Source organism: Aythya fuligula, chromosome 3 (assembly GCF_009819795.1).
Source record: "Aythya fuligula isolate bAytFul2 chromosome 3, bAytFul2.pri, whole genome shotgun sequence".
NCBI classification, from domain to species: Eukaryota; Metazoa; Chordata; class Aves; order Anseriformes; family Anatidae; genus Aythya; species Aythya fuligula.
Genome location: NC_045561.1, coordinates 1,326,375 through 1,351,632, shown reverse-complemented (window position 1 = coordinate 1,351,632; position 25,258 = coordinate 1,326,375). Strand labels below are relative to the sequence as shown.

Below are 25,258 nucleotides of genomic sequence, written 5' to 3'. Positions count from 1 at the left end.
CTGCGCTCGCTGCGGTTTGGCTGATCTTACTGCTCTTGGCGATGCCGTTCCCTCTCTTCCTCTCCTGCCTTATTTAACTACTAAGCCGTATTTTCTGCCATTCAAAACAAGACCTATTAAATGTCAGGCGCGGAGGGGAGTAAAAGTTGCTGACATCAGGCTTTGTGGGGATAAATGAATTTCTTTAAAAAGCAAGAGAAGGGAAAAGAAAGAAAGAAAAAAAAAAACATATCCCAAACACATGCTACCTCCAGCACGGCGCGGAAGCCACGGGGCAGGGAAACCCAGCACAGCCACGGGCACGTGGTGGCTGCAGCACAGCTCCGCTGCCCTCGCACACCCTGCTCCCAGGGGCTTCTCCCCAAAAGCGGGCCGCCCCTAGCTGCCGTTACGTGTTGCCCCCATGCCTGCCCCATTTCTTGCTGCTGATGCCTGCTTTGCATAATTTGGGCACGGCGAGGGGTACGGGTCTTATTTGTTTCAAGAAAATAAACCGACCCGAAAATGCCTTACCGGCATGTTTTTACTCTCTGATTCAGAGCGAGTCCAGGAATTAGTCACGCGGTGGCGGAGGGGTTGCAGAGCAGGGGCTGTCTGAATCAGCGAACCCCAGCCCTGCTCAGAGCCACCCTGCTTCCAAACTAGGGGCTGGCACCAGACAGCAGCCCTTCCCTGAGCGGAGCTGCAGCCGAGATGCTCCTGGCCTCGGTGGCGATGCGCAGAGAACAGGGTTGATTGGGTAGGGCTTGATGTTTTTGGACACGCTTGCGTTTGCTCTCAGATATCAGCCCAAGGAGCCGCTCTTGCTGGGGGTGGAGGGGGTTGGTTTTCGCCAGCTGTGAGGGGCTGTGGGAACGTGCACTTGCTGCCCAAGTGGCTCCATGCTCAGCGCCCGCTGCATCACAGAGAGAGGGAGGAAAGGGAGAGGGAGCAGAACCAGATCCCTCCCTCCTAATGGTTTCAATATGCGGCCGGGGGAGCCTTGCGCTGGAAGCGCCGTGCCGTTTCTTGGCCAGCTTGGCTGCAGCTCAAGGGATGGAGAGCCCCAAAGTGAACCCGGGACCTGCTGAGGCAGGAGGCATCCAAGCACGGTGCCTTCTGCCCCCACTGCCCTGCTCGTGCTGTGCTCTGCAACACCCGGACATCGCCCCAAGAAGCAGGGCTGGGATTTCAGCGCACCCAGCAGGTGGGAAGCATCTGACCTGGGGGCAGAAGTCACCCTGCGAGCATTGCTCCTGCATTCCAGCCCAGGTGGGGCAGAGCCTCCCCCCACCACCAGCCTCCCTCCACATCATAATTTTGGGCCATTTTGACTTTGGGTTATCACAAAAAGGTGAAATTTCAGTTTTAGGGGTGAAATGGCAACACTGACAGGCCCGGGGAGCAGGAGGGGGTGGCACGTGTGGATGCATTGCAGGCTGGAGAATGCTTGTCCTGCTCTCCTGCCTCCTTCCCCCTAAATATTGCAACAAAACCAGAAAAAGTCCTTGTTGTCATCATCAGCTCTGTGGAAAAAGATGTTTTTTGGCAGAGCTTCAACAGCCATTAGTCAGAAACCCCCAAGCCCCTCCAGCGTGCAGGCGCATGCTTCGCGGTGAGCTTTATGAAAAGACCATTTGCTGCAAAAATTAGGCGGTTGGGTTTTTTTCGGTAAATATTTTTTTTTTTGTTGCTGTCAAAAATCCAATTTTCCTTCCAAAGAGAAAATAAAATAAAAAAAGAACCTGGTGGAAAGTTTGCAGCCGGGGAGCGCTGGCGGTGTGCCCCGGGTGCAGCGGGAGGTGGGAGAACGCCCTGCTGTGTGCAGGCTCGGCAGAAGAAAAAAAATAAAAACAAAACCCAGGGAAGAAGATCTGGGGAAGAAAACAAACAAAGAAAAAGTAAAGCTGGTGGGTGCTTCTGGCAGCAGGGACCCCCCAGCCCCGTCTCACTGGCAGCCCCTGCTGGGTGGAAGGGCTGCAGGAGCATCCCAGCAAGTGGCATCGCCACCTTGGGTCGGGGTTTTTGGCACCTCTGGGGTGTTTGTCTGTCCAAGTAGAGACTGCAGCACCAAGTGGATCAACCCCTCCTTGTTCAGAAACCTGCAGCTGGACAGGATCCCGTGGGATGGACAACATGCTGGTGAGAGTCTTGTGTCCAAAACCCTTCCCAGCCCTCCGAAGCCTGGGTCCGGTGAGTGCCCGCCCAGCATGCCAGCACCTGCCTTCCCGCGGAGCGAAAAACAAGTCGCTAAGTCACAGCAAAACCATGAAAGAAAAACCACAGAGACCTAAAGCACCTCTGAGTCACTCCCCCGGCCCGCTGCGCCGTGACATTCCTCCAAAACTCGCCGCCACCTGCGGACGGTCCCTGACTGCTGAGTGGTGCCTGGACCTCTGGCATGGCACGGGATGGCACGGCACAGCACGGCACAGCACAACTTGCCCCGGCCAGCCCCACTGCAGGAGTGTGTGTGCAGGATTTAACAGCTGGAGGGAGCACGAGTGGGGCTGATGCTGGCTACTTGGCCACATCCCCAGCACCTTGCCGTGCTGCGCGCATGCCGGATCAGATGGTGATATTCGCGCTCTCCCTCCTGCTTCCAGCACCTTCCAGGCTGCCCAAAGCCCATGCCTGGGTGTGCAGGGCTGGGGATGGCCGCTGCCACCTCACAGATGTGAGAGCAGAGTGCAGGGAGGCAGGGGGGCTGCTTCCATGGGCTGAACATGGCCAAAACTGGCCCCAAGCTGGTGCCCTGCAGAGCCCAAACCTTTCCTTCACCTCTTTCCCGTAAAATCACCTGTATATGTATTTTTTTTTTAATTGTAAAAAATACTCATCTGAAACTTGAATGGAGATTAAACATTCACAGAAAGTGCTATCAGGATTAGTCAGTGGTTGTAACATCGCTATTTACATGAGTCACGGAGGCTGAGCTGCGCTGTTCACAAATTAAATCCCCGCCAGGTTTTCAGTTTTTGGGCTGTCCTTGGGAGACCTTTCGGTAACTTTTCTCCGGTTCTGATCATCGCTGGCAGCTGCTCCCCAGCACGCATGTTTACCGAAATCCCTGCCCTGGCTGCAAGAGGCAATTACACACCGGGGCCAATTTGGGCGCGCGGCGACGCTCGCTCACCCGACGCAAGCCGGGATCGCTCCCCGCTACCATTTTCTCCACTATTTGAGTGATTCTCCCCATTTCTGCTTCAGAAACCATGGGGGAGCGAGGCCGGGGGCCAGGGTGGAGACGTGGGTGACTGCATGGTGGCAGCGGGGCCGGGTGGTGGTGCCGACAGAGGTCACTGTTGCCAAAAAACCGGCGGGGCAGCGGGCGCGCCACACGAAAAAGGGAACTTTGGGGGGAAGAAAGCGCCGATTGGGCCGGCCGGGTTTTGAAAAGGCGCCGCAGTTCAGCGGCCACACGGCAGTGGGGAGCCAGTGGTCCCCACAGGGCAATGGGAGGCTGCAGGAGATTTGGGAAAGCCAAGGGAAAAGCTGTGGTTTTGGGGCTGGGAGGGTGCGGGGGCTGCCACGTGATGGGCGCTGGGTGATGCTGAGGGGCCCGCTGGGGCTGGGGTCACCGTGTGCTCACCTCTCCCTTAGCGCCAGGAATTCAAATATGAGAAAAGGAAGAAAAGGAAGAAAAGGGAGAGGCCCTGAGTGCTGTCCCCTGGTCCTCACCCAAAGCCCAGGGGGAAGTATGCAAAGAGGTGGTGAACGCTGTGTGAAACCCCCCCAGAATGGTGACCAAGCCCTGTGGGTGTCAGCCCACGGCTCGAGGCAGCCCGGCTGCGGTCCCTGGCTGTGCCAGATGCGGGAAGGAGACAGGGGAAGAGCCCCAGACACCCCGTGTGGCCCCAGCTGTACAGGGAGGGACTCCCAGCTCCTCCAAACCCAGCTCCCTGCCATCCCCCTCCGAACCCCGCTCCCCCACCTGCATCTCCACAGCACCCACAAGCAGACTGCTTGCAATCTAAACACAAAATTCATATAACGCACCCTGAGCCGAGAGCAGAGCCCAGCCCAAGCAGCAAACAGCAGTGCGAGGATCACGGACATTGCAAAAAACACGTATATGTACTTTTGCAATTTAAATTGCAGCAGGTAACATGCATGAAATTGCAATTGAGATGACCGGCAGAGAAAGGAACCACGCTCAGCATTTTACACGGCTCGCAAAGATCTGTCCCCAGCAGCAAGCAGCACCTTACCCTGGCCGGGCAGCGGAGCAGGCACCGGGAGTGAGCGCAGGCTCCACGTGGGCTGGGAGCGAGGCTGGCATTCGTAACGGGCGCCAGAGACGCCGAGCCGAAACTCCCCCGCCGCTCTGCCCAGATCATTGGTCCAGGTCGCGGCGGTGGCTGCTTTCAAATTCTGTTAAACCTTAAAAAGGAAACAGGAAGCCTCTCGGCTTCATGCAGCTCGAGAGAGGCTCGCACACACACGCACACCCACGCGCTCGCCTTCCTTCCCGAGGCTCAGCAGCTGCAGGCAGCCCCCGGGATGGGCTGCTAGCACAGGGGGACCCACGAGCATCCTCACCTCTCCCCACGCAGGCTGGCTCCAAACCACCTTTGCTTTTTGGTTTCGGTGCCTGGCCAGCTGGAGCGGCATCTGCCCTCACTGGTCTCTGGTGCCACTGTGACCAAGAGGGGGACACGGGCTGCGGGCGCCGTGCCCAAAACCTCACCCATCACACAGCAGAGAGATGGGCACCAGCACGCCACCCCTTTGGTTTGTTTCTTGAAGTCCAGCGTTTTTGCTGTATGCTCTTTCCACCCCCAGCATGCACAGGGCAAAGGAAGCAGCAGCTAATCCCGTGCGATTCTTTTATTTATTTGTGGTGTGGGCTTCGGGAGGCTAACACAATGTTTGTCCTCATAAAGCCACGGGCGGGGAGCTGGGGAAAGCACGGGTTTATTTGCTTTGGGAAGTGAGTGTTTGATGCGTCACATTTCTGCAATTTAGGAGGAAGAAAAACTTCCCCAAGCTGCAACCAGGGGCCTGTGCACCCCCAGGTACGTGTTACAGGCAGCAGTAAGGGTATCTGCCACAGCTTTCCTCACTGCCAGTCACAGCTCCGCACCTCGCCACCGGGCAAGCATCAGGTGTTGATGCCCTGTGTAAGCCTCCTGTTGGAAGACACTCTGCAGGAGCACAAAGGGCAGAACCAAAACCAAGAAGGTCCCAGAACTCCATCTCCCACAGTGAGTTAGCTCGAGCAATGTGCTCTGGCTGACGGCTTCAAAAAGCACCCTGAGGACATCTGAGGCACCTCAGGCTCCAGGGACACGGGCTCTTTCTGCACCCCAGGGCCTGGCCTGAGCTGCAGTCCTGGGGAAGGCAGCAGGTCAGGCCAAGTCGGGGAGCACACGCACCCAGGTGGCAGCCACCAACACAGGACTCCAGCAGGCAGGACTGTGTGGCTTGATGTCAAGCGAGAGAAGCGGGGCTTTCCACACTTCTTTCTTAATGGTTTATGTCACTCACACAACAAAGGAGGTGCCTTTAGAGTAGGTGGGTTTTGTTTTTCTTTTTCAGCAAACTAAACCCCGCTGCCTCTGGTTTCCAGCTGTCAGCAAGGTGCTGTGAGGTGCTCCCCTCTCCTCTCCCACATCTCAGCTGCACGTCCTTGCCTCCAGGACTGCGCCACCTCCCTGCGCACTCCGGGCAGGAACTTCCCTCAGGACACATCTGGTTTCCTCTTGCCCTTGCTGCTCCACCCGTGAATGCACTGTGTCAGGCTCATCCTCTTCTGCAACCCTGCTCTGACCTCTGGAGCTAGGGGCCAGAGCCAGCAATGGGACCAGGAGAATCAGGCAGCCCTGGGCCATGTGGTGCAGTGGAGAAAATCCAGCCGCTTGCTTCCTCCTGCCAGCACGAGGAGCTGTGCAGCCCACAGATATGTTAGGGAAGGGGGCTTGCGCCTGACCTGCAGCTCCAGGGCAGCTGCGTTTGAGTTTTGTGCTTTGTCCGTCATGGTGGTTAACCTCCCTTGGAACACAACTCCGACTTTCCTACAGTGGGTGCCCAAGGAAATCAGATCAACTTCTGAACAACTTTAAGAAGGGGAGAGGTTGGGATTTGGCATCAGATCGACCTGGCTGGTATGCAGGTCCTTGCTTCAGGCCATCTTAAAGCCACTGAAACCCTTGTTTAATAGTCAAATGTTGTTTTTAATAACATTGAGAAAGGTTGTAGATTTCTTTCTATTTCATGCTTTCTTCATGATCACTCCTAGTTGTCTTCATCCATTTCTCCCCTCCCTAAGGCCCTCTGGCTCCCCTACTCGAGGGTTTGGAACAAAAGGGGATCGAGATGAGCATAAGTCCCACAGAAAAAGATCAAATTTGAAATTTCAGAATAAGCAAGTCCAACAGCTTGGCTCTGGCTGCTTTTCTAGTAGTAATCATTCAACCTCTGGCTGCTTTTATTGGAGTAACTCCACCTGTTTTATGAAAAATTAAGTGACTTGTCTGCCCAGAACAAATATAGACCCAGCTGTGCTCCAAGTTCAGTGCTCTGGGGAAATACATAAGGCATCATAGCAGAGATGAAGGAAACACAAACGAATGCCCAATTATTTAAATTGTCTGTAACAAGTTTCAGTTCTTGCCCAGACATAACGTAACATAGTGAAGGCAGGTGTTTTCTCAGCAGCAACTGACTAATTACAGAACAAAGATTAGAAAAGAAAAAGAAAAGATGTAAACAGTGCAATATTGAGTATATCACTTAAAGAGTGGGAGCAAAACAATTTAGACTCATGGAGTGCTTACGAAAGAGATGTACAGTAGCATTTACGAGACAAAAAAAATAAAAAGAAAGACTGAAAGATCATGCCATTTCTTGAAAAGCATACTTGGCAAAATGTGAGCGGTGTGGCAGGTGGCTTCCTTTCCTTACCAGCCTGAGACCCAAGAGGAAAAGCAAGTTTGGCGTCTTCTGGGCTGCCTGTCTTCTAAAATCTACTGTACCTCATGGAAGTGGATTAAGATACATCACAAACAAAGAAACTATGAAAAAAGTAAGGAAATTATATGGTTCTCAGCCAAGGTCTTTTCAGAATTCACCACAAAAGACGCATCTGAAAATAATCTTTAGTTACAAAAGTAAATTTATTATTAGTTCACTTTTACACAATTCTTTTTACTCATGTAGCAATTTATAAATAACTCCCCGTCAGTCACCACAGCTGGGGACAAGTTTGAAGTTCGAGTTGTTTATGAAGTTACAAAATTAAGTACATTTTACCTGTATGTTTTTGAATAGCATGGAACAACACACTGGCTGTCATTCAGTAAGCTCGTGTAAAATGAATGCTGCAGACTTCCAGGCCAGTGTAATTACAGCACCATGGACTGCGGATTTCTAAGCAACAGAGGAGCGAGCCTTAGTAACGCACGAACCGGCATGTTCAACTGCTTGAACTTCAAAAGCAGCTCAGAGAAGTTTGTGCTTCCTAAAAAGATCATAGAACGAAAGAAAATTATCGCATACTGGTGTAACACTTGCCCAGTAAAGGAACTAACAAGACAGTAAGAAGAGTCAGCCAGGGTTCATAGTGTATTTCTGGAGATGTGCTACTAATTTTGTTGCAACGCGAGTCAAAAAGTAAGTTTTTATAACAGAATTTTAAGAAATGCTGAATTTGATTAATATGGCCAGGAACTCCCAAAACAGAGGTTTATAACAGGTAGAGAGGACACAAAAAAAACAGGATTTCCATGAAGGCCTTTTGACCTGAACAGATACCCAGTCACTTGACCAGAAAAAATTCAAGAGGAGATGCCTTAGCCTGGATGTTCAGTTTGCCATGGCCTCCACAGGACTCCTGGGCCAGGGGCTGTGGCTTTCAGCAACAGATTCCTTTCACCACTGAGGTAGTGACATTCATTTCACACCCCTGAGCAAGCCACAGAGTTCCCCAAATCAAAGCCCAGCTGCATTTCTTTTGCAACCTGAGAAACCAAGTCACTCCTGAGGCAAGCGGAGGCGGACTGGTATTTCCCCAGGTTGGACTGATGGAGGGCAAAAGAAAAGCTGCCTAAGAAAGGGCCCAGGAGTTCTCTGCATCCCAAAATAGATTACCATTGGAAACCTGGAAGAAAAAGTAATCGCTATAACAAGGTACTTAGAGGAAAGAGATTTAAGGACATTCAGGACATGGCTAGCCTAACAAGAGAAATGCTTTCCCCTGCCACAGGCTGTCTTATCTGGTTCTGCCTGTGAGGATATTGTTTCCTGTAGGCCAGACGAAAGCCAAGACTTCTTCATATTGGCTAGTTCTGGCTCCTCCACTCCTGCATAAAGACTCTACTGTCTATTTTCACATTCAAGGCAATTAACCAAGAGTAAAAATCAACATAGCAGCTTTCAAAGGAAACGCCCACTGTCACCTAACTTACAGAATGTACTCCATTCAGAATACAAGACCAAACCCAAAAGCGTGTGTCTACGTAAGTTCAGAGTGCTGTCTCACACTCTGGCCTTACCTTCCAAGCCTCCAGCTGCCAGCTGTCCTGGTGTTGGGACAGAGTGGTAAATGAGGAAGCAAGCCAGCATGCTCAGCTGAGATTCATCTGTAGGCTGCCCGCTTAAGTAGGAATGCAGGGAGACGTCCCCTCCAGCTATAACACATAAGACATGCTGATGAAATTTAGGGAGCATGTGAGGGTGGTAACAGAAAAGACTGACAACAGTATTTCATCAGGAGGAGCCTGCTGAAAGAATCTCCACCTCCCCACAGAAGGTGGGCTAAGAGTTTGTCTGTAAACCTCTTTCCTTCTGCCATGGCCAGCTTTTATCCTACACCCCCTATGTGCTGTGGTCATCCCTCACTCTTGCTCCCAGAAAACTCTCCCAATGAAATACTAGGAAAGCATTTTCCCTGCATAGCACAATAGACTTCAACAGTAATTAAACCTTCCGTGCAATATAGCCATCATGCATAATTCGTAATATCACTAGATTTTTTTTTTCAAATTGCAGTATCACTAAGCAGCCAGAGAACACTTCAAGCTTTTATGCTTTTTTTTTTTTTTGTGGCAGTATTTATGAGAATTAAGGAACAATGGTTTTGAGGGCAGTAACTGAAGCTTATATTAACAATTCTATCTAGCCACCTGTGAGGCAAACAGATTAAAACAATCCAGTATTTCCCTGACTGACTTCCAGTAGCAAGTTAAAGAAAGCCTAAGCAATACATTGGTAGGCAAGATAGGAAAGAGACAGTTACAAAGCAGCAGTACATGAGCATGACTTTAGATCTCTTTCTGTAAACTGTTACTGAAGTCTTCCCCTCAATTCTGAAAACAAAACTTTTGTCTCAGGTACGTGATACATCTTCCTAAGGCTAAAATACAACGCAAAGAAGTTGCTTTATGCTAACATCCATTGGCACTTCAGTTATAATAATTTTTCAGTACTTTTGATGCAAAAGTCAACCTGGGGCTTTGGGAATACAGATCAGTAAGAAGACAAGAATGCTGAATTGTGACCGCAGCTGTAGGATTAAAGTCATCTGCTCTATACCTTGAAGCCACTGATCCAGAGTGTTATCAATAGTGCACTTCATCACAGGCAGAAATTCAGAGTTCATGAACAGTCCTCGGTTTGGATTCCTTCTCATCCTCTCCTGGTGACTTCTGGAACTGAAAAATTCTAACACCAGCTTTATCTGCCACAGCTCAAATGTCTCAGACATTTCTCTTCTTTCTAATCTCCTCACAGCCTAGTAGAGAGGAAATACAAAGTGACTGTGAGAATAGGAACTGGAGGATGAAAGAAATGTTGCTGTCATAAACACAAAAGAAATCCTAAACACCCCTCAACTCCAGGGGCTCCCCTTCTGAGCACCTACTTAGAAGAGCTGCCAGCTAATGTTTCTTGTTTACACAAGAATTACTTATAGTTTTCGCAACCTTAGACTATTTTCCAGTTTGCTTTTAAAATTGCTGCTGTCTCCATGTAAGCTCATTAACATATGCCCTGTTCTTCCTTTCGGTTCTCTGTAAAAATGCACGCAACAAACAATACTCTTATGCCTAAGCATAGTTAAAATAAATAAATAAATAAATAAATAAATAAATAAATAAATAAATAGTATTTACTCCACCTGATCTATTGCTATGTATGTGGGCAGCATCTCTGGATTTTCTTGGGTAACACACTCATAAAGAATTGAAGAGAAAAGATCCAGGATTTCCTGTTTCTGATAAAAGACACATGTTTACAAAGTGCACATGCTAGGTACAATTTATTTCAGGTTCTTACATTACTTGCATTCCTTCCATTAAAGTTAACCCATGCACTAACATTCCATAAATTAATGATAGCTAACAATGCGACACAGCTTGCTTTCATTCTCATGCTTATTAAAACTAGGCATAACACAGTTGTATTTTACTCCATCCCTTAAGCCATTTTGTGCAGAGAAATACAGTGCAAACCCCTAACCCTTCTGGAGTGACTCCACCTAAATGCTGCAGGACAGCAAACAGGGCTCTGGGTATTTGTTAAACACATTCTGCAATGAATGCAATACAACTCTTATTTTGTAACTTCATGAACCTAACCAATGGAAAAATAACAACACCTACAAGATTAACACTGTTCTGCATCTTTGAACTGCAAAACATCCCTTAGAATATTCCCCATCCCCACTACCTGAAGGACTAATTTCTGTTCTTCTCATTTAAACACAGATTTTTCCCACCTTTTGTTCATGAAAATGAGAAACTGTGCTAGTCCACATCTAGACATCATACCTGGCCCATGTTCACAGTTGGTTTGCAAAAATAATCAGCGAACGAAAACAAAGCAGGATCAGAAGTGAAAGCTGAAATTGCTTCTGGCTAAAAAATAGATCAAAACATACTCTTAAATTGAACTTTTTGGTTTATCACACAAATGAAATAGCAATTTATACCCATCCTTTCCTTCCCCAGCATTCAGTTGAAAAAACTGCAACCTATGTAAGGCATATCATAGCCAAAATCTGTCCAACACTTCTGTCTGTCCATGACAAAAATACATTTGCATGGTTGCTCTTGGCCTAAGCTCATCCCATGCCCTGTGAAAGACACTAGACTTCCTCTCCCTCAAGCAAAGCAAATAACTTAAGTACTCGTAACCTGGCGGCAGAGCTCTCTGCTGGAAATAAGTAACACAGCATGACCTGGCTGTGCTTTCCTCAGCCTTTCCAGAGGTGGCATTCCCATTTCCCTGCCAGCCTGTCCTCAGAACACACCTCTGAGGTGATATCACTTTACTGCTAGACCTGTTTTTAACAAAGTTTTACCAGCTTTCAGCTGTATGTGCCACGCTGTCTGTGTTAGTAGAGGTCTCAGTGTTGCCCTGCACCAGCCAGAGAACTAATTTGGAAGCCATACCTTGAATGCTCGAGCTTCAGAGTTTCGGTGGGTAACAGTCTGTGCTAAGAGACTACGCCAGCCCATTGGGTCCTCCTTGTACGAGAGTTGCCCAGCTCTCAGCTTCACATATAAGATGCCACCCTTTGAAAGAATCGATCTGAAATAACAAGGGGGTTTACTGTAAACTGACAGATGTACATAATGAGGCAGACCTGCAAAAGAAATATGAACTCCAACAGCCCAAATATGATAATATCCCCATTCATACTTTGCCCTGATTATTTAAACTTGTGTATACACAGAAATTTTGGTATCTTCAGGGGAGGGCTGCTATTAAATTGTGATGTGGTGGCAGGCAATGGTGAAGAAAAACAGGTGAGCCCACTGATAGAAGGAATATAATTTCCTGAAGCCATTGCTGCTTCTTGTTGGACTCTTAAAGGATAAATTTTCAGCACCAAGGAAAACCATGCAAGTTGGCATGCCTTAAAGGCTTTAAGGGCATGCTGTGACAGTGAAGAAGTCCTTCCTCAATGTGAAAAAAACAACAACCACACAAAAATCCCCCCCCACTCACATTCCTGACCAAGCCTACAAATAGAAGCGTGCAGCAGTTCAAAGTTACACTATTGCAAAGCAGCTGCGTGTTCACCTGATTTAGCCTATCAGTTGCACCATTAACTGTAGGCACTGGCATCCCTAAAATAACTGAATTATCTGTATTGAAACTAACTGCTTAGCATAACAACACAGCAGCAACTCACATGTAATAAGATATGAAAAAAAGATTTCTCACACATGCATTTGCCTCCAAAACACTGCTAGTCAGATCCCTACCATTTTAAAGGGCTCAGGACATGACAATACTACCAGTGTGGTGACATGAGAGGACAGCTGACAGACTCAAAGCATCTGGAGACCCAGAGAGCAGATACTCCGAAAATCAGCAAGTTCCTGTCACCCACACTGCTTTCTGCTAGGGCAGTAGAGGCAGGCTCTTTTTGGACACACAAGTGTTCAACCCAGACGGACAAAGCTGACTTTTGCCAGCTCTGGTGCAGTAGATGAGTCAGTATGTGCCCGCTGATCTGGAGGACTCTGCACTCTGCATCAGTTCTGTTTGTTATCTTTAAAGGCACGGACCAACAGCCGCTGCATTGTAGTGCCTAATTTAATCTGAATGGTGGCAGTTAATGTAACTAGAACAACCATGCTGCTGATGAAAGATGCAGCTGGCTTCTTCTGTACTACTCACAGCGACAAGTTACACTGAAGGCTGCTAAAAACACAAACATGAGAATGATTTTACTCACAGATACTGTATTCCGGTAAAATTTCTGTTTTTCACAGTTGCCCAATGGAGAGTTAACATGCAGTAAGCAGCGCTTTGTATACTTCACGTAACATCAGAAAAATAGTATTTCACAAAGCGGTAACTGCTAGCTAATTACTGTATCAACAGTCTGGGAAACATGACATCACATCAACTCAAAACTAAACTAAAACTATGAGATTAAGATGGTTTCTGGTACTGCTCAATCCTGCTACCAATATCTGCGGTTTTTACTATCAGGTTTTCCCCTGCCCTGTTTTTGCATGAATTATTCACATCAACAGGTGAAACCAACTACGCAGTTTCTTTCTTCACTTGTACTGTCAAATGAACAACAGTGAACCGATCAAAACCAGACTTCTTTCCAAACCGTAGGTGTTACAAGTATGGGAGTTTTGTATTTTTTTTTTTTAATTACTACAAATCCATTATTCAGTTAAGCATTATAAATAATACTTACTTTAGATGATTCGTTCCCTTGCTTAAATCTATTAGCAATTCCCAGTACCGTGGTCCCTTCACTCTGATCTGTCAACGCAAGCATTTTTATTACTAGGTATAACCAGAATCATAAAAGTAAGGGTTTTCTACATAAGCCTATAGTTTTTTCTCTGCCATTACAAGCGGAAATGCCCTTTTATCGTGCTACCCACCCTGAAAACACAGAAGTAAGAGGACCTAGCTTTGTCTCTCCTACAGTGAGACCTCCCAGCACAGGGAACTCCCTGCTACAACAGATCTTGAAAATGTGATGGTCAAGACTGAAGAGAAGCATGAGGCACAAGACAGCACACGCCCTCCATAGCAACATAATTGTCTTCTGAGCCACTGCTATAGGACAGCTTTGCCCAGAGTCTGGCTATGGTTGGACAGGAAATCAAAGAAAAGCCTCAAAGTGTTCCTGCAGAAACAGTGTGCAGCACAAAAACCAGGTGATTAAATTCCTCATTAAACAGAGACTTTCTTTACCTGCTTCAGTAAGTGAAGCTCTGGAAGAAGTGTGGGTGCCATCAGCTCCTCAGTGGCTTCTGCATACCACTGCGTGCCCTTCAAAATGCCACCAGGATTCATGTATTAGTAAAGATTTTTGCATGAAAAGAAAGAAAATGCAGGTTTCACAACAACTCTGTTGCAGAGGTCAGTCAGTTTCTGTTGCTGAGCTCTGAGTAAATACATGTCTTAGCATTGCCTTTTATGTCACAAAACCTAAGCCTAAATTAAAGATATATTTCCCACGGGTGGATCAATACATAACACCATGCAAATCAGTCACACATCAATTGAAATTCAAAGGTTTGAGAAATAAACTATACTATGAATAGGGGTATCCTACAGCAAGAAGCAGAACCTCAGCATCTCTGTCTGCCCCACAGGGGATCTGCGCTGCAGTTCTAGTGTCAGCAGAATCAGAAGTGGGCTTTTAAAAACACAGATGGCTCCAAACACCTCTGTGCCTTTGAAAGTCCTTCCTCTTTATAAAGATGAGAACTGTGTCCCTGGGTCAGTTATTATACACTTGACTGTTTGAAGACTTTGTGGTGCCTTTTACTTGTCCTGTATTCTGCTCCCAAGATGTCATCAAAGCACATGTAATGCGTGAGTGGGCTGAACACAGCCCTTCAATTATTTGCCTAAAGAATCAGGCTCATCTCCACCACAACTTGAAAACAAACCCAAGACTGCTGGCCACAACAATGAAAATAGCACAGCTTTGGTGTATCAGTTTTCGGTTGTCTCCCACACCTTCTCAAACGCCTTCACTCCTTACCTTGTATGTAACCTCTATCAGTGCATAACAAGGAGTGTTTGAGTCCACATCAACAGGTGTTAAGAGCCTTGGTTCTGCCGCCAGCACGTACAAGTGACGCAAAGCCTGAAGATGATACCTGTGCGTGGGAATAGGCAACTCAACGCTGTACAGTACAGGCATGGAATAATCCCCAAATACCAAACCACACACAGCTCAATAACCCCATACAGCTGTTGAATGAACTAAAGCGAAATTTGAAGTAATTGAGTAGGTTTAAAAAAATTCTTTAACATGGTATGCTTCAGCTAACGGGATGCGATTTCATGAATCTTAACTATTACTTATTAGGCATCATAAATGAACAGATTTTGTGTGATTTATTATTTTTTCTGCTGAGCAAACTAGAAAAGCCAAGTCATAGTAACATTGGGTAGAGGCCTCAGGAAACCTGCCTGCATTTCCTCACTCATCAACAATCACTACCATTGTCTTACATCTTCACTTACCTCTCTTTTTTCAATTTTTATTTTAAACCTCCAAAAATTTATTTACAGACTAAATAATTCTAGAGGATTTCTCCCTGTATAACGTCTATTGTAAGGAGATGATTTTGCTTGAAAATTAAGGAAATATAAACCATAGCAAACCCTTACCGATTGTCTGTGCTGTGAACAGGAAAGTGAGGGTACAGAGCGCAAAGGAGAGCAGCAATTGAAGAATTTGAAGTGCTCAGTGAATATCTGTTGAAAAACATTATTAGTTTTAGTCCTAACAAACACTGGCCAATACCACAGGTGTTCAAAATATTTTCGTCTCCTGCAAGAGGGAAGGACAGTAGCAAAGTGCAGACACGCAAGGAATTCACAAATGTGTTCCCATAGCAGGCAAAATAAACATGTAGCAGTAGGAAATAAACACAAGCCAAAAGCATTCCTATGGCATTTAAGTAATGCAGTATCTAGAAGACAAGAGTTTAATTTGAAATAGAAAATTCTTTACGAATGGGCATATTGTTTAAAGCAAAACAATAAAATACTAAATTGCACATTGCTCCAGCTTCCTCAAGAAAGGTATATTCTTACAGAAGTTCTTGCAGAATCAAGAACTGCCTTTGGAAATGGCAAGTTACCTTCCTCCTCCCAGAAAGAGAAGCCCCAAAGCCATGTGGTGAGCCAAGTGGAATCCATAGTTCATCTCTCCACCCGTCTTCTTGTGCATGAAACGGCAAAGCTGAAGGACTTTCAAGTTTCCAGAGCCAGCCATCACCATTGCAAGAGAGAGCAGCAAGACACTCAGGCATGTTTCAAGATTATAGTGACCTGTCTTCATGTAGAATAAGGAAGGCATTATTACATTTCTGTGGTCAAACGCACACTTCTGGTCCATCTAATATGCTGCTTTCTACCCCAGAGTTCGAAAACCACACTCCACAGAAAGGAGAGCAGAGAACCAGCAAAGTCCTTAACAATAATGATTCATATCCCTGCCACATTCTATAAATAGCCTGTAATACAGAGAAGCAAAAGGGATGTTTTTGTTTGCATTAAGGCTTCAGCCGAATGCAATCAAAGTATGTTATGCAACAAAGCCTTCTTTTAATTGATAGAAAATTTGAAAGAACTTACTATAGAAGCTGTTGGTGCTGACAAACATTTCAGGAAATCTGTTGCATATTTGTACTGGAAAGAAAAGAAATGCTTACTAAATAGAGATACAAAGGATAAGCTACAGCTCTATGGGTTGATGGGAAGAAAAAAACGCTCTTACCAAGCAGTTAAATGCTGCCAGATTTTCTGAACCAGCAAATCGAAATCCCAGTGACAAACATGCACCAGCAATGATGTAGACATGAGCTTGCCTAATAAGCAACATAAACAGGAAATGACTAAATGTTTCTCTTTTTTCTTAATCTGAGTACGCATCACAAACTTATTTTATAATGAGAGGGAGAAAAGAAGAGAGGGAGAAAAGGAGAAAAAAAACAAAGACCCCTGCATTACAGAAAACAGAGAATAAAATTCCCCAAATATCAAGGGAGAGATTTCTTTGATACTGGTATCTCTATAAAAAGTTCAGCTGTGTTTTATCAGAAGTAGAATTTGGCTTTGTACAATCCTCCTCTATCTGCAACTGATCTTTTACATGTTACTTACGCCAGTGTTTCTAAACTCAGGTCTTCAGATGAAGGCAGCTCTGTTGCATGAAGAGATATGCTGTTCTCTCTTATGATCTATAAAAAAGCATAAAAGAGAAAAAACAATTCAGAGGAACCTTTCTAAACACTCTAGGCATTGAGGGTTCATACGTGATACAAAACAGGTTTATTTCAAAGGAATATAAAAGCTAGTTTTTCTGAACCAGCAAATCTTCCAGCTTTTCTTCCACATGCTATTGCTCCATTGGACTGCTGATCCAGAACGGACACCTTTTAATGCTTGTTTATCTGGTTCCTTAGATATTTCTAAAGCAATGGCAAGGTTGTGTCAGAACTGTGATATTGCTCATCACAGGATGAGACCTTGAGAGGCCAGGGAGTCCATCTGCATCCTGTATTTCTGATAGATATTATCTAATTTGCTCTTAAAAACTCCATGCAACCTATCTTGGAATATAGCTGAGCTCCCTATTGAAAAATTTTGCAACTGGCTTCTTGTCCAGTCAATATGGAGTACGGCCCCTTTTTTTGAAGAGCCGCATCCCCTCTGCCATGATGAGACGGGAGTCTCCTATAGTGGTTCAGGAATCCAATGTAACTATCATCTCTGTCATGTTGGTATCAAATTTAAAATGCGTCTCCATTATACTCTTTGGCCAAATAGCACCTGAAACACCTCACAGGATGGGAACTCTGGTAGTCTTTGGTCCAAAGCCACTGCTCAAAGGAAGGCCTTTCAAAGCTAGATCAGGTTTGGTTGGGGCCTTATGTATTTAGCTTTGAATAACCTCAAGGATGGAGATCCCAGGCTTCTCTTCTTATGTCTGACCACCCCCACTGTGAAGGCTTTTTTTCCTTACATATAATCGGAAATTCCCATATTCCAATTTGTGTTTATTACATTCAACCTTTTTGCCTTTGTTCAGTGGCCTATGAAGCTTTATCTGGCCTTAGTTTGATAAGAGAATAATGTGTGGACTGTTAGCCCAGCCCACTCTCTCTTAAACCAAATTAAGCTTCTTATATGAAGGAAATACTGCACATTAACATTCATTTTATTGTGCAGCTCATGTTACTAAAGCAATGTACACATGTAGAACAATTCAGCAAGATGAAAAATCGGGAAGTAAACACTTTAAGTGTAAATACCTACTTGAGGCACGTTGCTGTTAACCCACTTGGAATTGGGCAAGATGTCATCCCACAAAATCAGGCATCGAGCCAAGGTCTAAAAAAAGTGATAAAGCCAAAACATAATACAAATACATGAATATTATTTTTAATGTACTAAATGCATCCAGAAATACAGACAATCCAGCTACCTATTAGCAGCTCCTTCACTGTTTCTCAGCCTTTGTATCAGAAACAACAAAACAGCTTTTATTTTAGAATATAAAAATTCTGCTTGTAGACAAAAGAACCACAAAATAAATCCTTGCAAGTTCTGTTTCTTTAGCTGGCAAAATGAAATAAAAGCACATTATGTACTTATAGCAGATGCTGAAGCCTGACTTGTTTTTTCTATCTGTGAAATTACTTTCGGAAAAGCTACAAAAAGATTTATTAAATGTTTCATTTAACACCATGCATAAAACTTATCCTTCAAATATTTCTCATTAAATTCTGTCTCATTAGCACAGAACGAGAAGTGAGCTGTCTTACTACAAGCAGAGATTGTTTGAACGTGTAACTGGCTGACAAGTAAGAGACTCACTATTTATATAAAGGGTTCCGCATGACAGGCATGTGGGTTGGATTTAAAAATTAAAGACATTAAAATAAGAAACATTTTTAGTATCAGCAGACTGAGAAATGCAAGAAAATAAAATCTCACCCTCAATAAAAGAAACTCTGGTTTTACAAAGTCCAGCAAATACATCGTATCTGGTGCTTGAAGCCAATCAGCAATGGATCTGCAGAGCACAGTAAAGGAACAGGGTTTCCGGATCATATTTCAGCAATGCACAAAACTGAGTGAGCCACACAAAGCAAAGCCAACATTATGGCCCTTTAAACTCCTGTCACAAGTTACTGCAAAATGTTTGAGTAATTCCAAGGTTAATACCTGTTATTAGTCTTTAGGTAGATCATTGCAAGTGCTAGTGTGGCACCAGGACAAGTAACGTCCACATTTATCGTGTCTCCCTCCTGTGAAAACATAATGCATACTTTCAGACTAGTTGATTAGGAAGGCAACAAACAGCCTGCAGGTGATGTGAATAAGCATTCCAAGTCACTTGGTTCACTGAGACATAGACATTTGTAGACTTCTAAGCTACCAATGTTTTCTGTTTAGATGAGCGCAAATCAGCAACACATACCTTAATTTGATAACTGGGAGACTTGTGCTTCTCTCTGTGCATTCCTGCTTGGAACCGCCTGTGGCCCCCAACCATGTACTGGTAAAGCTGCTCGGGCACATTGAGGTCGGACATGCCTATCAAATTACTGCCGTGCTAAGGAGTGAAGAAGAGAAGACATAATATGCAAGTGCCTTCCTATATGAGGTAAAAAAATCCATTCAGCCAGAGCCAGTTGCAGGTCAACGATGAAACAATTCTCATTACCCCTGTCCCAATATATAATGATTCTTCTACTAATTGCAGTTGAAATGAAAAGGAGGCACTTACCCCCAGGCAAACCATGCCTAAGGCTAGCCCAGATGCAAGTGAATAGGACTCTCTGTCTGTGCAGTACTCCATTTCAGGTCCAGGCGGACGTCCTGGAGAAAAACAAAACAATAAAATTCATCTTTTAAAATTCCAGCTAAGTAAACATTGTCTTATTAAGCATTACACTTCTAACAAAAATTAGAAAAAAAAGTCTATCCCTTCAAGAAAATCAGGGAAGTTCTCCGTGGAATTACAAACAATTGCCACTTAACCCATCCATCACCAAATGGCAAACCTCTCCAGAAGCAGTATGTATTGCTAGAGGATATGGTTGGAGTTCAAAGACTGTGAAAATGCCATGTTACAATTACATATACTTTGAAGATCTCTGAACCTATCCAAATGTCGTCAGCGCAGTTCAAAAGCTGTTGCTAGAAAAGACTGCACATATCAGATTACCAAAAACATAACAGATATAATCTCACCCTTAAAATTTATTCAATTCTCTATTTAGTAAACCACACAGTCTCTTAACTAAAGTTACACATAAACATGAACAAGAACATAACTGTTAGAAATAAAATCAGAAAAACTATGCACAGAATGATGACATAATTCAGGTCAGAACTTTACTGAATCAGTTCTCAAAGAATGCTGTTTGGAAAGCCTTAAACAACAAAACTAGGAACAGGAGAATTTATGAAATGACAACTGTACTTTCACCAACCTAGCGAGTCAAAAAGACTGTCCTTACAAGAGGCAAGTGGTTTTTCCCACCCAGTGACTTAATCTGGTTTCTACAGTGACAGTTACTTCATAGCAGACCTGAGAAACATGGGAAGCACCAGATTTGTTGGATGAACAGTGCACAATAGGTCTGCTCAAGTGCTATAGAGGGTCAGGACTTTTGCAGAAATCTATGGCATCGGGATTGGAAGGAATACATAGTTACAGAAGTCCTTCTACCAAATAACTGGCAGCCCCCAGAAGCTCCAAATCAGTTCTATTCAGACAAAACTTCCATATAGAATAAGCATATAGATCCAGAACTAGTACTGTTAGATTTCTTCTACTGAATTCAGTGAGTGCTCTCTGCTGTACCAACACACAATTCACAGTAGCTTCTTTTCCTTTGAAAGAAAAAAATGGAGTTTGGGAAATGGGAGGTGCCTACTGCTGTGGCAAAAGTATAATTAAAAGAAAAAATATGTTAATGCTTTCAGGTCCACAATGCATCGTGGAAATCATGCATGTGTTGTGACTCTCCCAGCCCTCATCTTGTTTTTTTCCAGCGTTAGCACCCACCTATTTCAGCCAGCAGAACTTCAGCTGTGTGCCTGTGAGCAGTGCCCTGATAGACAAGGCCTATTCCTATCACAGCAGCCACCTGCACATTGTGGGGGACATCCAGCTCCGTTGAAGTCGGTGGTAGCAGGGCAGGTATGTGAATACTCAGAAGCCGTGTAATAGCCATGTCCATTGTGCCCAGCTTGGCAGCAGAAACACCAAGCAACAGTCCAATACTTGTCATCTCGTGGCCCTAGAAAGAAAACAATTATCAGCAACCAAAGAAAGCAGGCATGTTCAGAAAAGGAAAGACACTTGTCTCAGTATCTAATACAAGTCTTACATTCTTCAATATACACAGCTGCTGAACTTTCTGAACCAACTCTTCAGGAATAATGAACGCTATCTGCTATGGGTGTAAGGGTATTTCCCAGCTCTAAGATCTTATTACAATCCAAACTGAAATTCTTACACAATGAACTGCTAGGCATGGCTATAATGCAGGTATTTAGTTTCCAAAAAAAATCCCCACAACATTTGGGTTGTTCTAAAAAGCAAAACCTGAGGGTTTTGCTTTAAGAGGACCATATCTCCCTCATAGTCCATTATCAATTCCTCCCAACCACCAACCATATGTAACATTTATTCTTGTTTAAGCTTTAAAGGAAATAGATACAACTTCTAACAATTTAAGGTGAGATTTCAAGAGCACGTATGATTTTCAGCCTTTTAATATATGTAAAATCTCAGATCCCTAACTCTAGCTCATGCACAAAGATTAACAAGAACTTTTTGATACAGACTGAGCAGAGGAAATTCAGACCATTCACCTACCCAATAAGCTGTACATCATCACAATGTGGAAATATTTAGTGACAAAACTACTGAAAAACCTTTAATCAGAAATGAAGTCCCATACTGCTAACATTAACAAAGCAATTCGAATACTCACCCACGCCAGGAAACTTCCATCTCAGTGTTTCAAAGAAATTTGCTGACTCCTTTGTTTGTTTGCTTAAAGAAATCAATAGGTTCAGATATTTCTCTGTTGTTTATGAAAGAATAACTCACCTTTGTTAAATAGTCATGTATATTGAGTGTGGCAAGTTTTGTGAGATGTCCATTGAGACCCAGAGCCATGAGGAAGCCTGCATATTCATTTGCTAGTTCAGCAATTTTGGGCTTGTTATAGACAATCCAAGCGGAGTCTATCTGTGAAGCAGGTGCTATCTTCAGCCCAGCAGCCACCCCATTGTGAAAGCTGGCCCAGCAAGCCATGTTAGGAGGCACGTCGATGTTCCCACTGTTCAGATCTACAGTAGTGTTCCTAGGAGGAGCACGGCCTGCACATAACAGAATCATTAAAAGCAATTAGGTGAATCCAAATCCCTTCAGAAACAGCTCTCAACTTCAGCAGGGTGCCAAGTGAAAAACACTGACAGCTTGAGAAGTAATACTTCTGATCCGAAGACAGCCTTGAATATCTTCGGGCATGTCAGATGATGAAGCACGGTATACTAGATAAACCAGCAATGAGGACTTTGCAGTATCTTCATCCTGTATGACCCCAGCACTAAACAGCTGCACATTCTTGGGCAATTTATTTCCCCTCTCTTCACTTGTCAGAATGTACCTGATTTAAGGTCTGTATTAGAAAATTACATTGCTCTTGACAATTCCAGAAGCAGATACTAAAGAAGTGGCAGATTCAAAACAAAAAGGGCTACTTCTTCACAAAGTTCATTTCTGCTATGAAACTTTTTGTGGAAAAGCACAGAAGGTGCTATAAAATTACAAGAGGTTCAAAAAAACAACGGGGTAGCAACTGACAGACATTCCCTCACATTCTGTTAAATACTGAATTTCTTCAGAAGAAAAGGCTGAGCAACGTACCAGTTAGATTCAGCTTAGGGATGGGCAACTGCTCCGTTGGAACAGGGTGATATGAGAACAAAGTGAACATTCCTCGTCCAACAGGCAGTGCCATCGTTCGCTGGCACAGCTGTAGCAGCCTGTTGGGGAGATCAAAGCAAAACTGAGCCAATTGCTTAGTACATAAAAATACTCCAAATAAATGATATAACATGAACCTACAGACACCAGGCACTGGACAGACTTTTTTTTTTTCTGTCTACAAGACAGCATGTTTTCTTCATTTTTTCAGGTTATACTATGGAAGCAAAATCTCTGATCCCTACGAGGTTAATCTAAACGATAAACTTTAGCTGCCATGATTTTGAAATTTGCCTCTGTTTTTTCCATTAAAGCTAGGTGCTAGCTAAACAAGTCCATGCTACAAGTTAGCAGCCATCATCAGAAACGAGGTGAAAGGAGAAAGCAAAACAAAGTTAATTGCCATATGCGATCTTGCTATGACTAGTGATCACATCTAGTAATAACCTGTGTACAGAATTAATAATGTACTTCCAGGAATGCTGACCACAATTTTCTATGACTTACTCTGGAAACACTTTCTAGACTTGTTAGATTACTCAGCTTGTTAAGTCAGAGAATAACTCGATGCATTCCTTTAGTTTTCTACTTCTGTGGAGTGTTTTGCATGTTAATGATATTCTGAAGTTTGTCTTTTGTTGTTGTTGCCTTGTTTTGTTTTTTAAAGAGAATCTTCTAAGACCCCCAAAATAAGTGAATGAAGAACCAGAACAGGATTCATTGTGAGGTGACTTAGCTCCAAAAGGAAATTTCAAGAGAAGGATGAAGCAGTAAACTTGCTTTCTGTAGAATTAATTAGGTCCCCCAACTAAAGTCTTGCTTAGACCTAAGATTAGCTCCAAACAAAGGGCTTTCCAGTTTTACATAGGGGCTGTTTTCTACAGATGCAGGTTATCTACAGAATTGGTCCTGTGCTTATATTTACTACTTTATAGGTGGAGAAAACACCACAGTCTGCTTTCAAACCCCAGCTGATCTCAACATGCTGTCTGGGGTTCGAACTAACAATCTTTTCCTATATGCTGCTCCAATCTCAAGAGCCATCCAAATCAATACAGCACAGTTTTGGTGCACAATGAACTTCAAAGTCCTGGATTATAAAATACAACCCTCTTCTGTATGTCTCTCACTCATGCCTGCCTACTTCAATGCTCAATTCAGACTAAAATACACTGCACCATTTGATTAGACAAACTTAACTTTAAGCCACCAAAAATATTCACCATTTTTCACCTGAGTGAAAACCTGCTAGAAACAGACAGAATTCTTTACCGGTTTTCTTTTTCTTCTATGTATTCATGGTCACTAGATTCTGGCATCTGCACTACGTTGACACGTACAGGACGGGCACTCTGAAGGAGTCTGCGTACTTCCTGCACTCTCAAATCCTCACTCCATATTAGGGACATGACTTCCTCATTCATATCATTCATGCCATCCTCATCTTCTTCTGATTCGGCTCCAGAGGGAATATCAGAGGACAGCACTGGGCCCACAGACTGCAAGGGAAAGAAAAAAAAAGTCATTTTCAGCAGTGCATATGTATATTGCTAACCAGCAGAAAGCCATCAAATACTAGAATAACAACCTGAATGCACTCAGCAAAATTAGCTGCACTGAGCTGGGTGTTATAAATAGAACGGACTGGTATTTGCGCAGTCATGAATGACACTGTTCATACGCTCTTTACACTTATTTAGAAGGCCCCAAGGACTTCTGAACATTGTAATTGGCTATTTTTGCACACTTAAATGGGATAAATAACTATCATGTCAGAAAGCAATGACATCTCAAATATGTCAAAGCTTTAGCAAAGGCTGGCGAGCAAAGAACCAGAAAGTGGAAGCTTGAAGAGGTGACTTAGGAAATTGTGTTCTCTTACTTTCAAAAATATTTCTTGTTTCAGAGCAGTAGTTGTAAAGGGCTTTCCCCTCCCTGCCTACACAGTTATCTATGACGACTGAGAAAACAAGATTTTTTTTTTCTTCAAGTTCAGTAGTGAAAAACAGAAACATGGATGAGTGTTTCAATGTATATTAAAACAGAAGCTAAGCTCCGAAAGGCACAAATGTAGTCCTTGGTAACAACGTCCTTTTTAAAGTTCCACTACCTACTGACCATTAACCTGGCTGTTGTTCTGACTATTCTGTTCAGGCACATGCTTTACTGTTACATGTATAATCACTGATGTCTTCATGAATTAGGTCTCTAATTTGGATTTCCCTATCCTCCCATCCCAATAACTCTGGGAAAAGCAAGCTACTTAATAAAATAAAAATTCTGCATGGCAGTGAATTCCAAATGTTTGCTGCTGTCAGTCAACCTAGTTTTCACTGCAGTACCAGAATGTTTTCTGAATTTGCAAAGCAGGGCTGTATGACTACAAAATACTGAAGCATTTCATCGCTTCAAAGCATCATGGAAAACCCCTTTTTCTCTGCAAGATTTTAAAAATCCTCATTTATGCCTCTGTTCCCACCAGTTTATTCATATCACACAAGCAGTGCACAAGACCACCACCAAGAACAGCAGGGATAGAGTACGTCAGGATGCAACAGTGTATGCCCACAGTCTGCTTGACCTACAGTTGCTCCAAACAAGTCTGTCACTCTGCATAAAGCACAATTCTTTTTTTTTTTTTTTATCTTCACCATGTTCTGCAGAACTAAGCTTTCCTGCAGAATGTAGTTTCCTGACAAAACAATTTGAATGTCAACCCTAAGATTAGTCAGCCTCTCTTTTCTATCATTTCTATCTTCCATGGATAAAAGATTCGCTTAAAGTAACAAGGCAAGTATCGACACAAATATTGAT

At 44.1% G+C, this 25,258-nt stretch overlaps 1 protein-coding gene across 2 annotated transcripts in view; it reads right to left on the bottom strand.

Moving 5' to 3' along the window:
* Positions 1 to 7,078: 7,078 nt before the first annotated feature.
* ANAPC1 (anaphase promoting complex subunit 1) overlaps positions 7,079 to 25,258 on the bottom strand; it is a 35,658-nt gene continuing 17,478 nt past the window's right edge. For both annotated transcript variants that reach the window (XM_032184187.1, XM_032184188.1), the window contains exons 25-47: positions 23,717 to 23,943; positions 22,385 to 22,503; positions 21,563 to 21,834; positions 20,510 to 20,744; positions 19,223 to 19,314; positions 18,914 to 19,048; positions 18,658 to 18,740; positions 18,427 to 18,505; positions 17,746 to 17,820; positions 16,591 to 16,667; positions 16,205 to 16,295; positions 16,063 to 16,116; positions 15,567 to 15,760; positions 15,091 to 15,177; positions 14,456 to 14,573; positions 13,657 to 13,734; positions 13,148 to 13,215; positions 11,373 to 11,511; positions 10,749 to 10,835; positions 10,097 to 10,192; positions 9,514 to 9,712; positions 8,475 to 8,609; positions 7,079 to 7,441 (exon numbers count right to left, since the gene is read on the bottom strand). In XM_032184187.1, the coding sequence (XP_032040078.1) occupies positions 7,326 to 7,441; positions 8,475 to 8,609; positions 9,514 to 9,712; positions 10,097 to 10,192; positions 10,749 to 10,835; positions 11,373 to 11,511; positions 13,148 to 13,215; positions 13,657 to 13,734; positions 14,456 to 14,573; positions 15,091 to 15,177; positions 15,567 to 15,760; positions 16,063 to 16,116; positions 16,205 to 16,295; positions 16,591 to 16,667; positions 17,746 to 17,820; positions 18,427 to 18,505; positions 18,658 to 18,740; positions 18,914 to 19,048; positions 19,223 to 19,314; positions 20,510 to 20,744; positions 21,563 to 21,834; positions 22,385 to 22,503; positions 23,717 to 23,943 (2,856 nt within the window). In that variant the 3' untranslated portion in view covers positions 7,079 to 7,325. The remainder of the gene's footprint in view (positions 7,442 to 8,474; positions 8,610 to 9,513; positions 9,713 to 10,096; positions 10,193 to 10,748; positions 10,836 to 11,372; positions 11,512 to 13,147; positions 13,216 to 13,656; positions 13,735 to 14,455; positions 14,574 to 15,090; positions 15,178 to 15,566; positions 15,761 to 16,062; positions 16,117 to 16,204; positions 16,296 to 16,590; positions 16,668 to 17,745; positions 17,821 to 18,426; positions 18,506 to 18,657; positions 18,741 to 18,913; positions 19,049 to 19,222; positions 19,315 to 20,509; positions 20,745 to 21,562; positions 21,835 to 22,384; positions 22,504 to 23,716; positions 23,944 to 25,258) is intronic.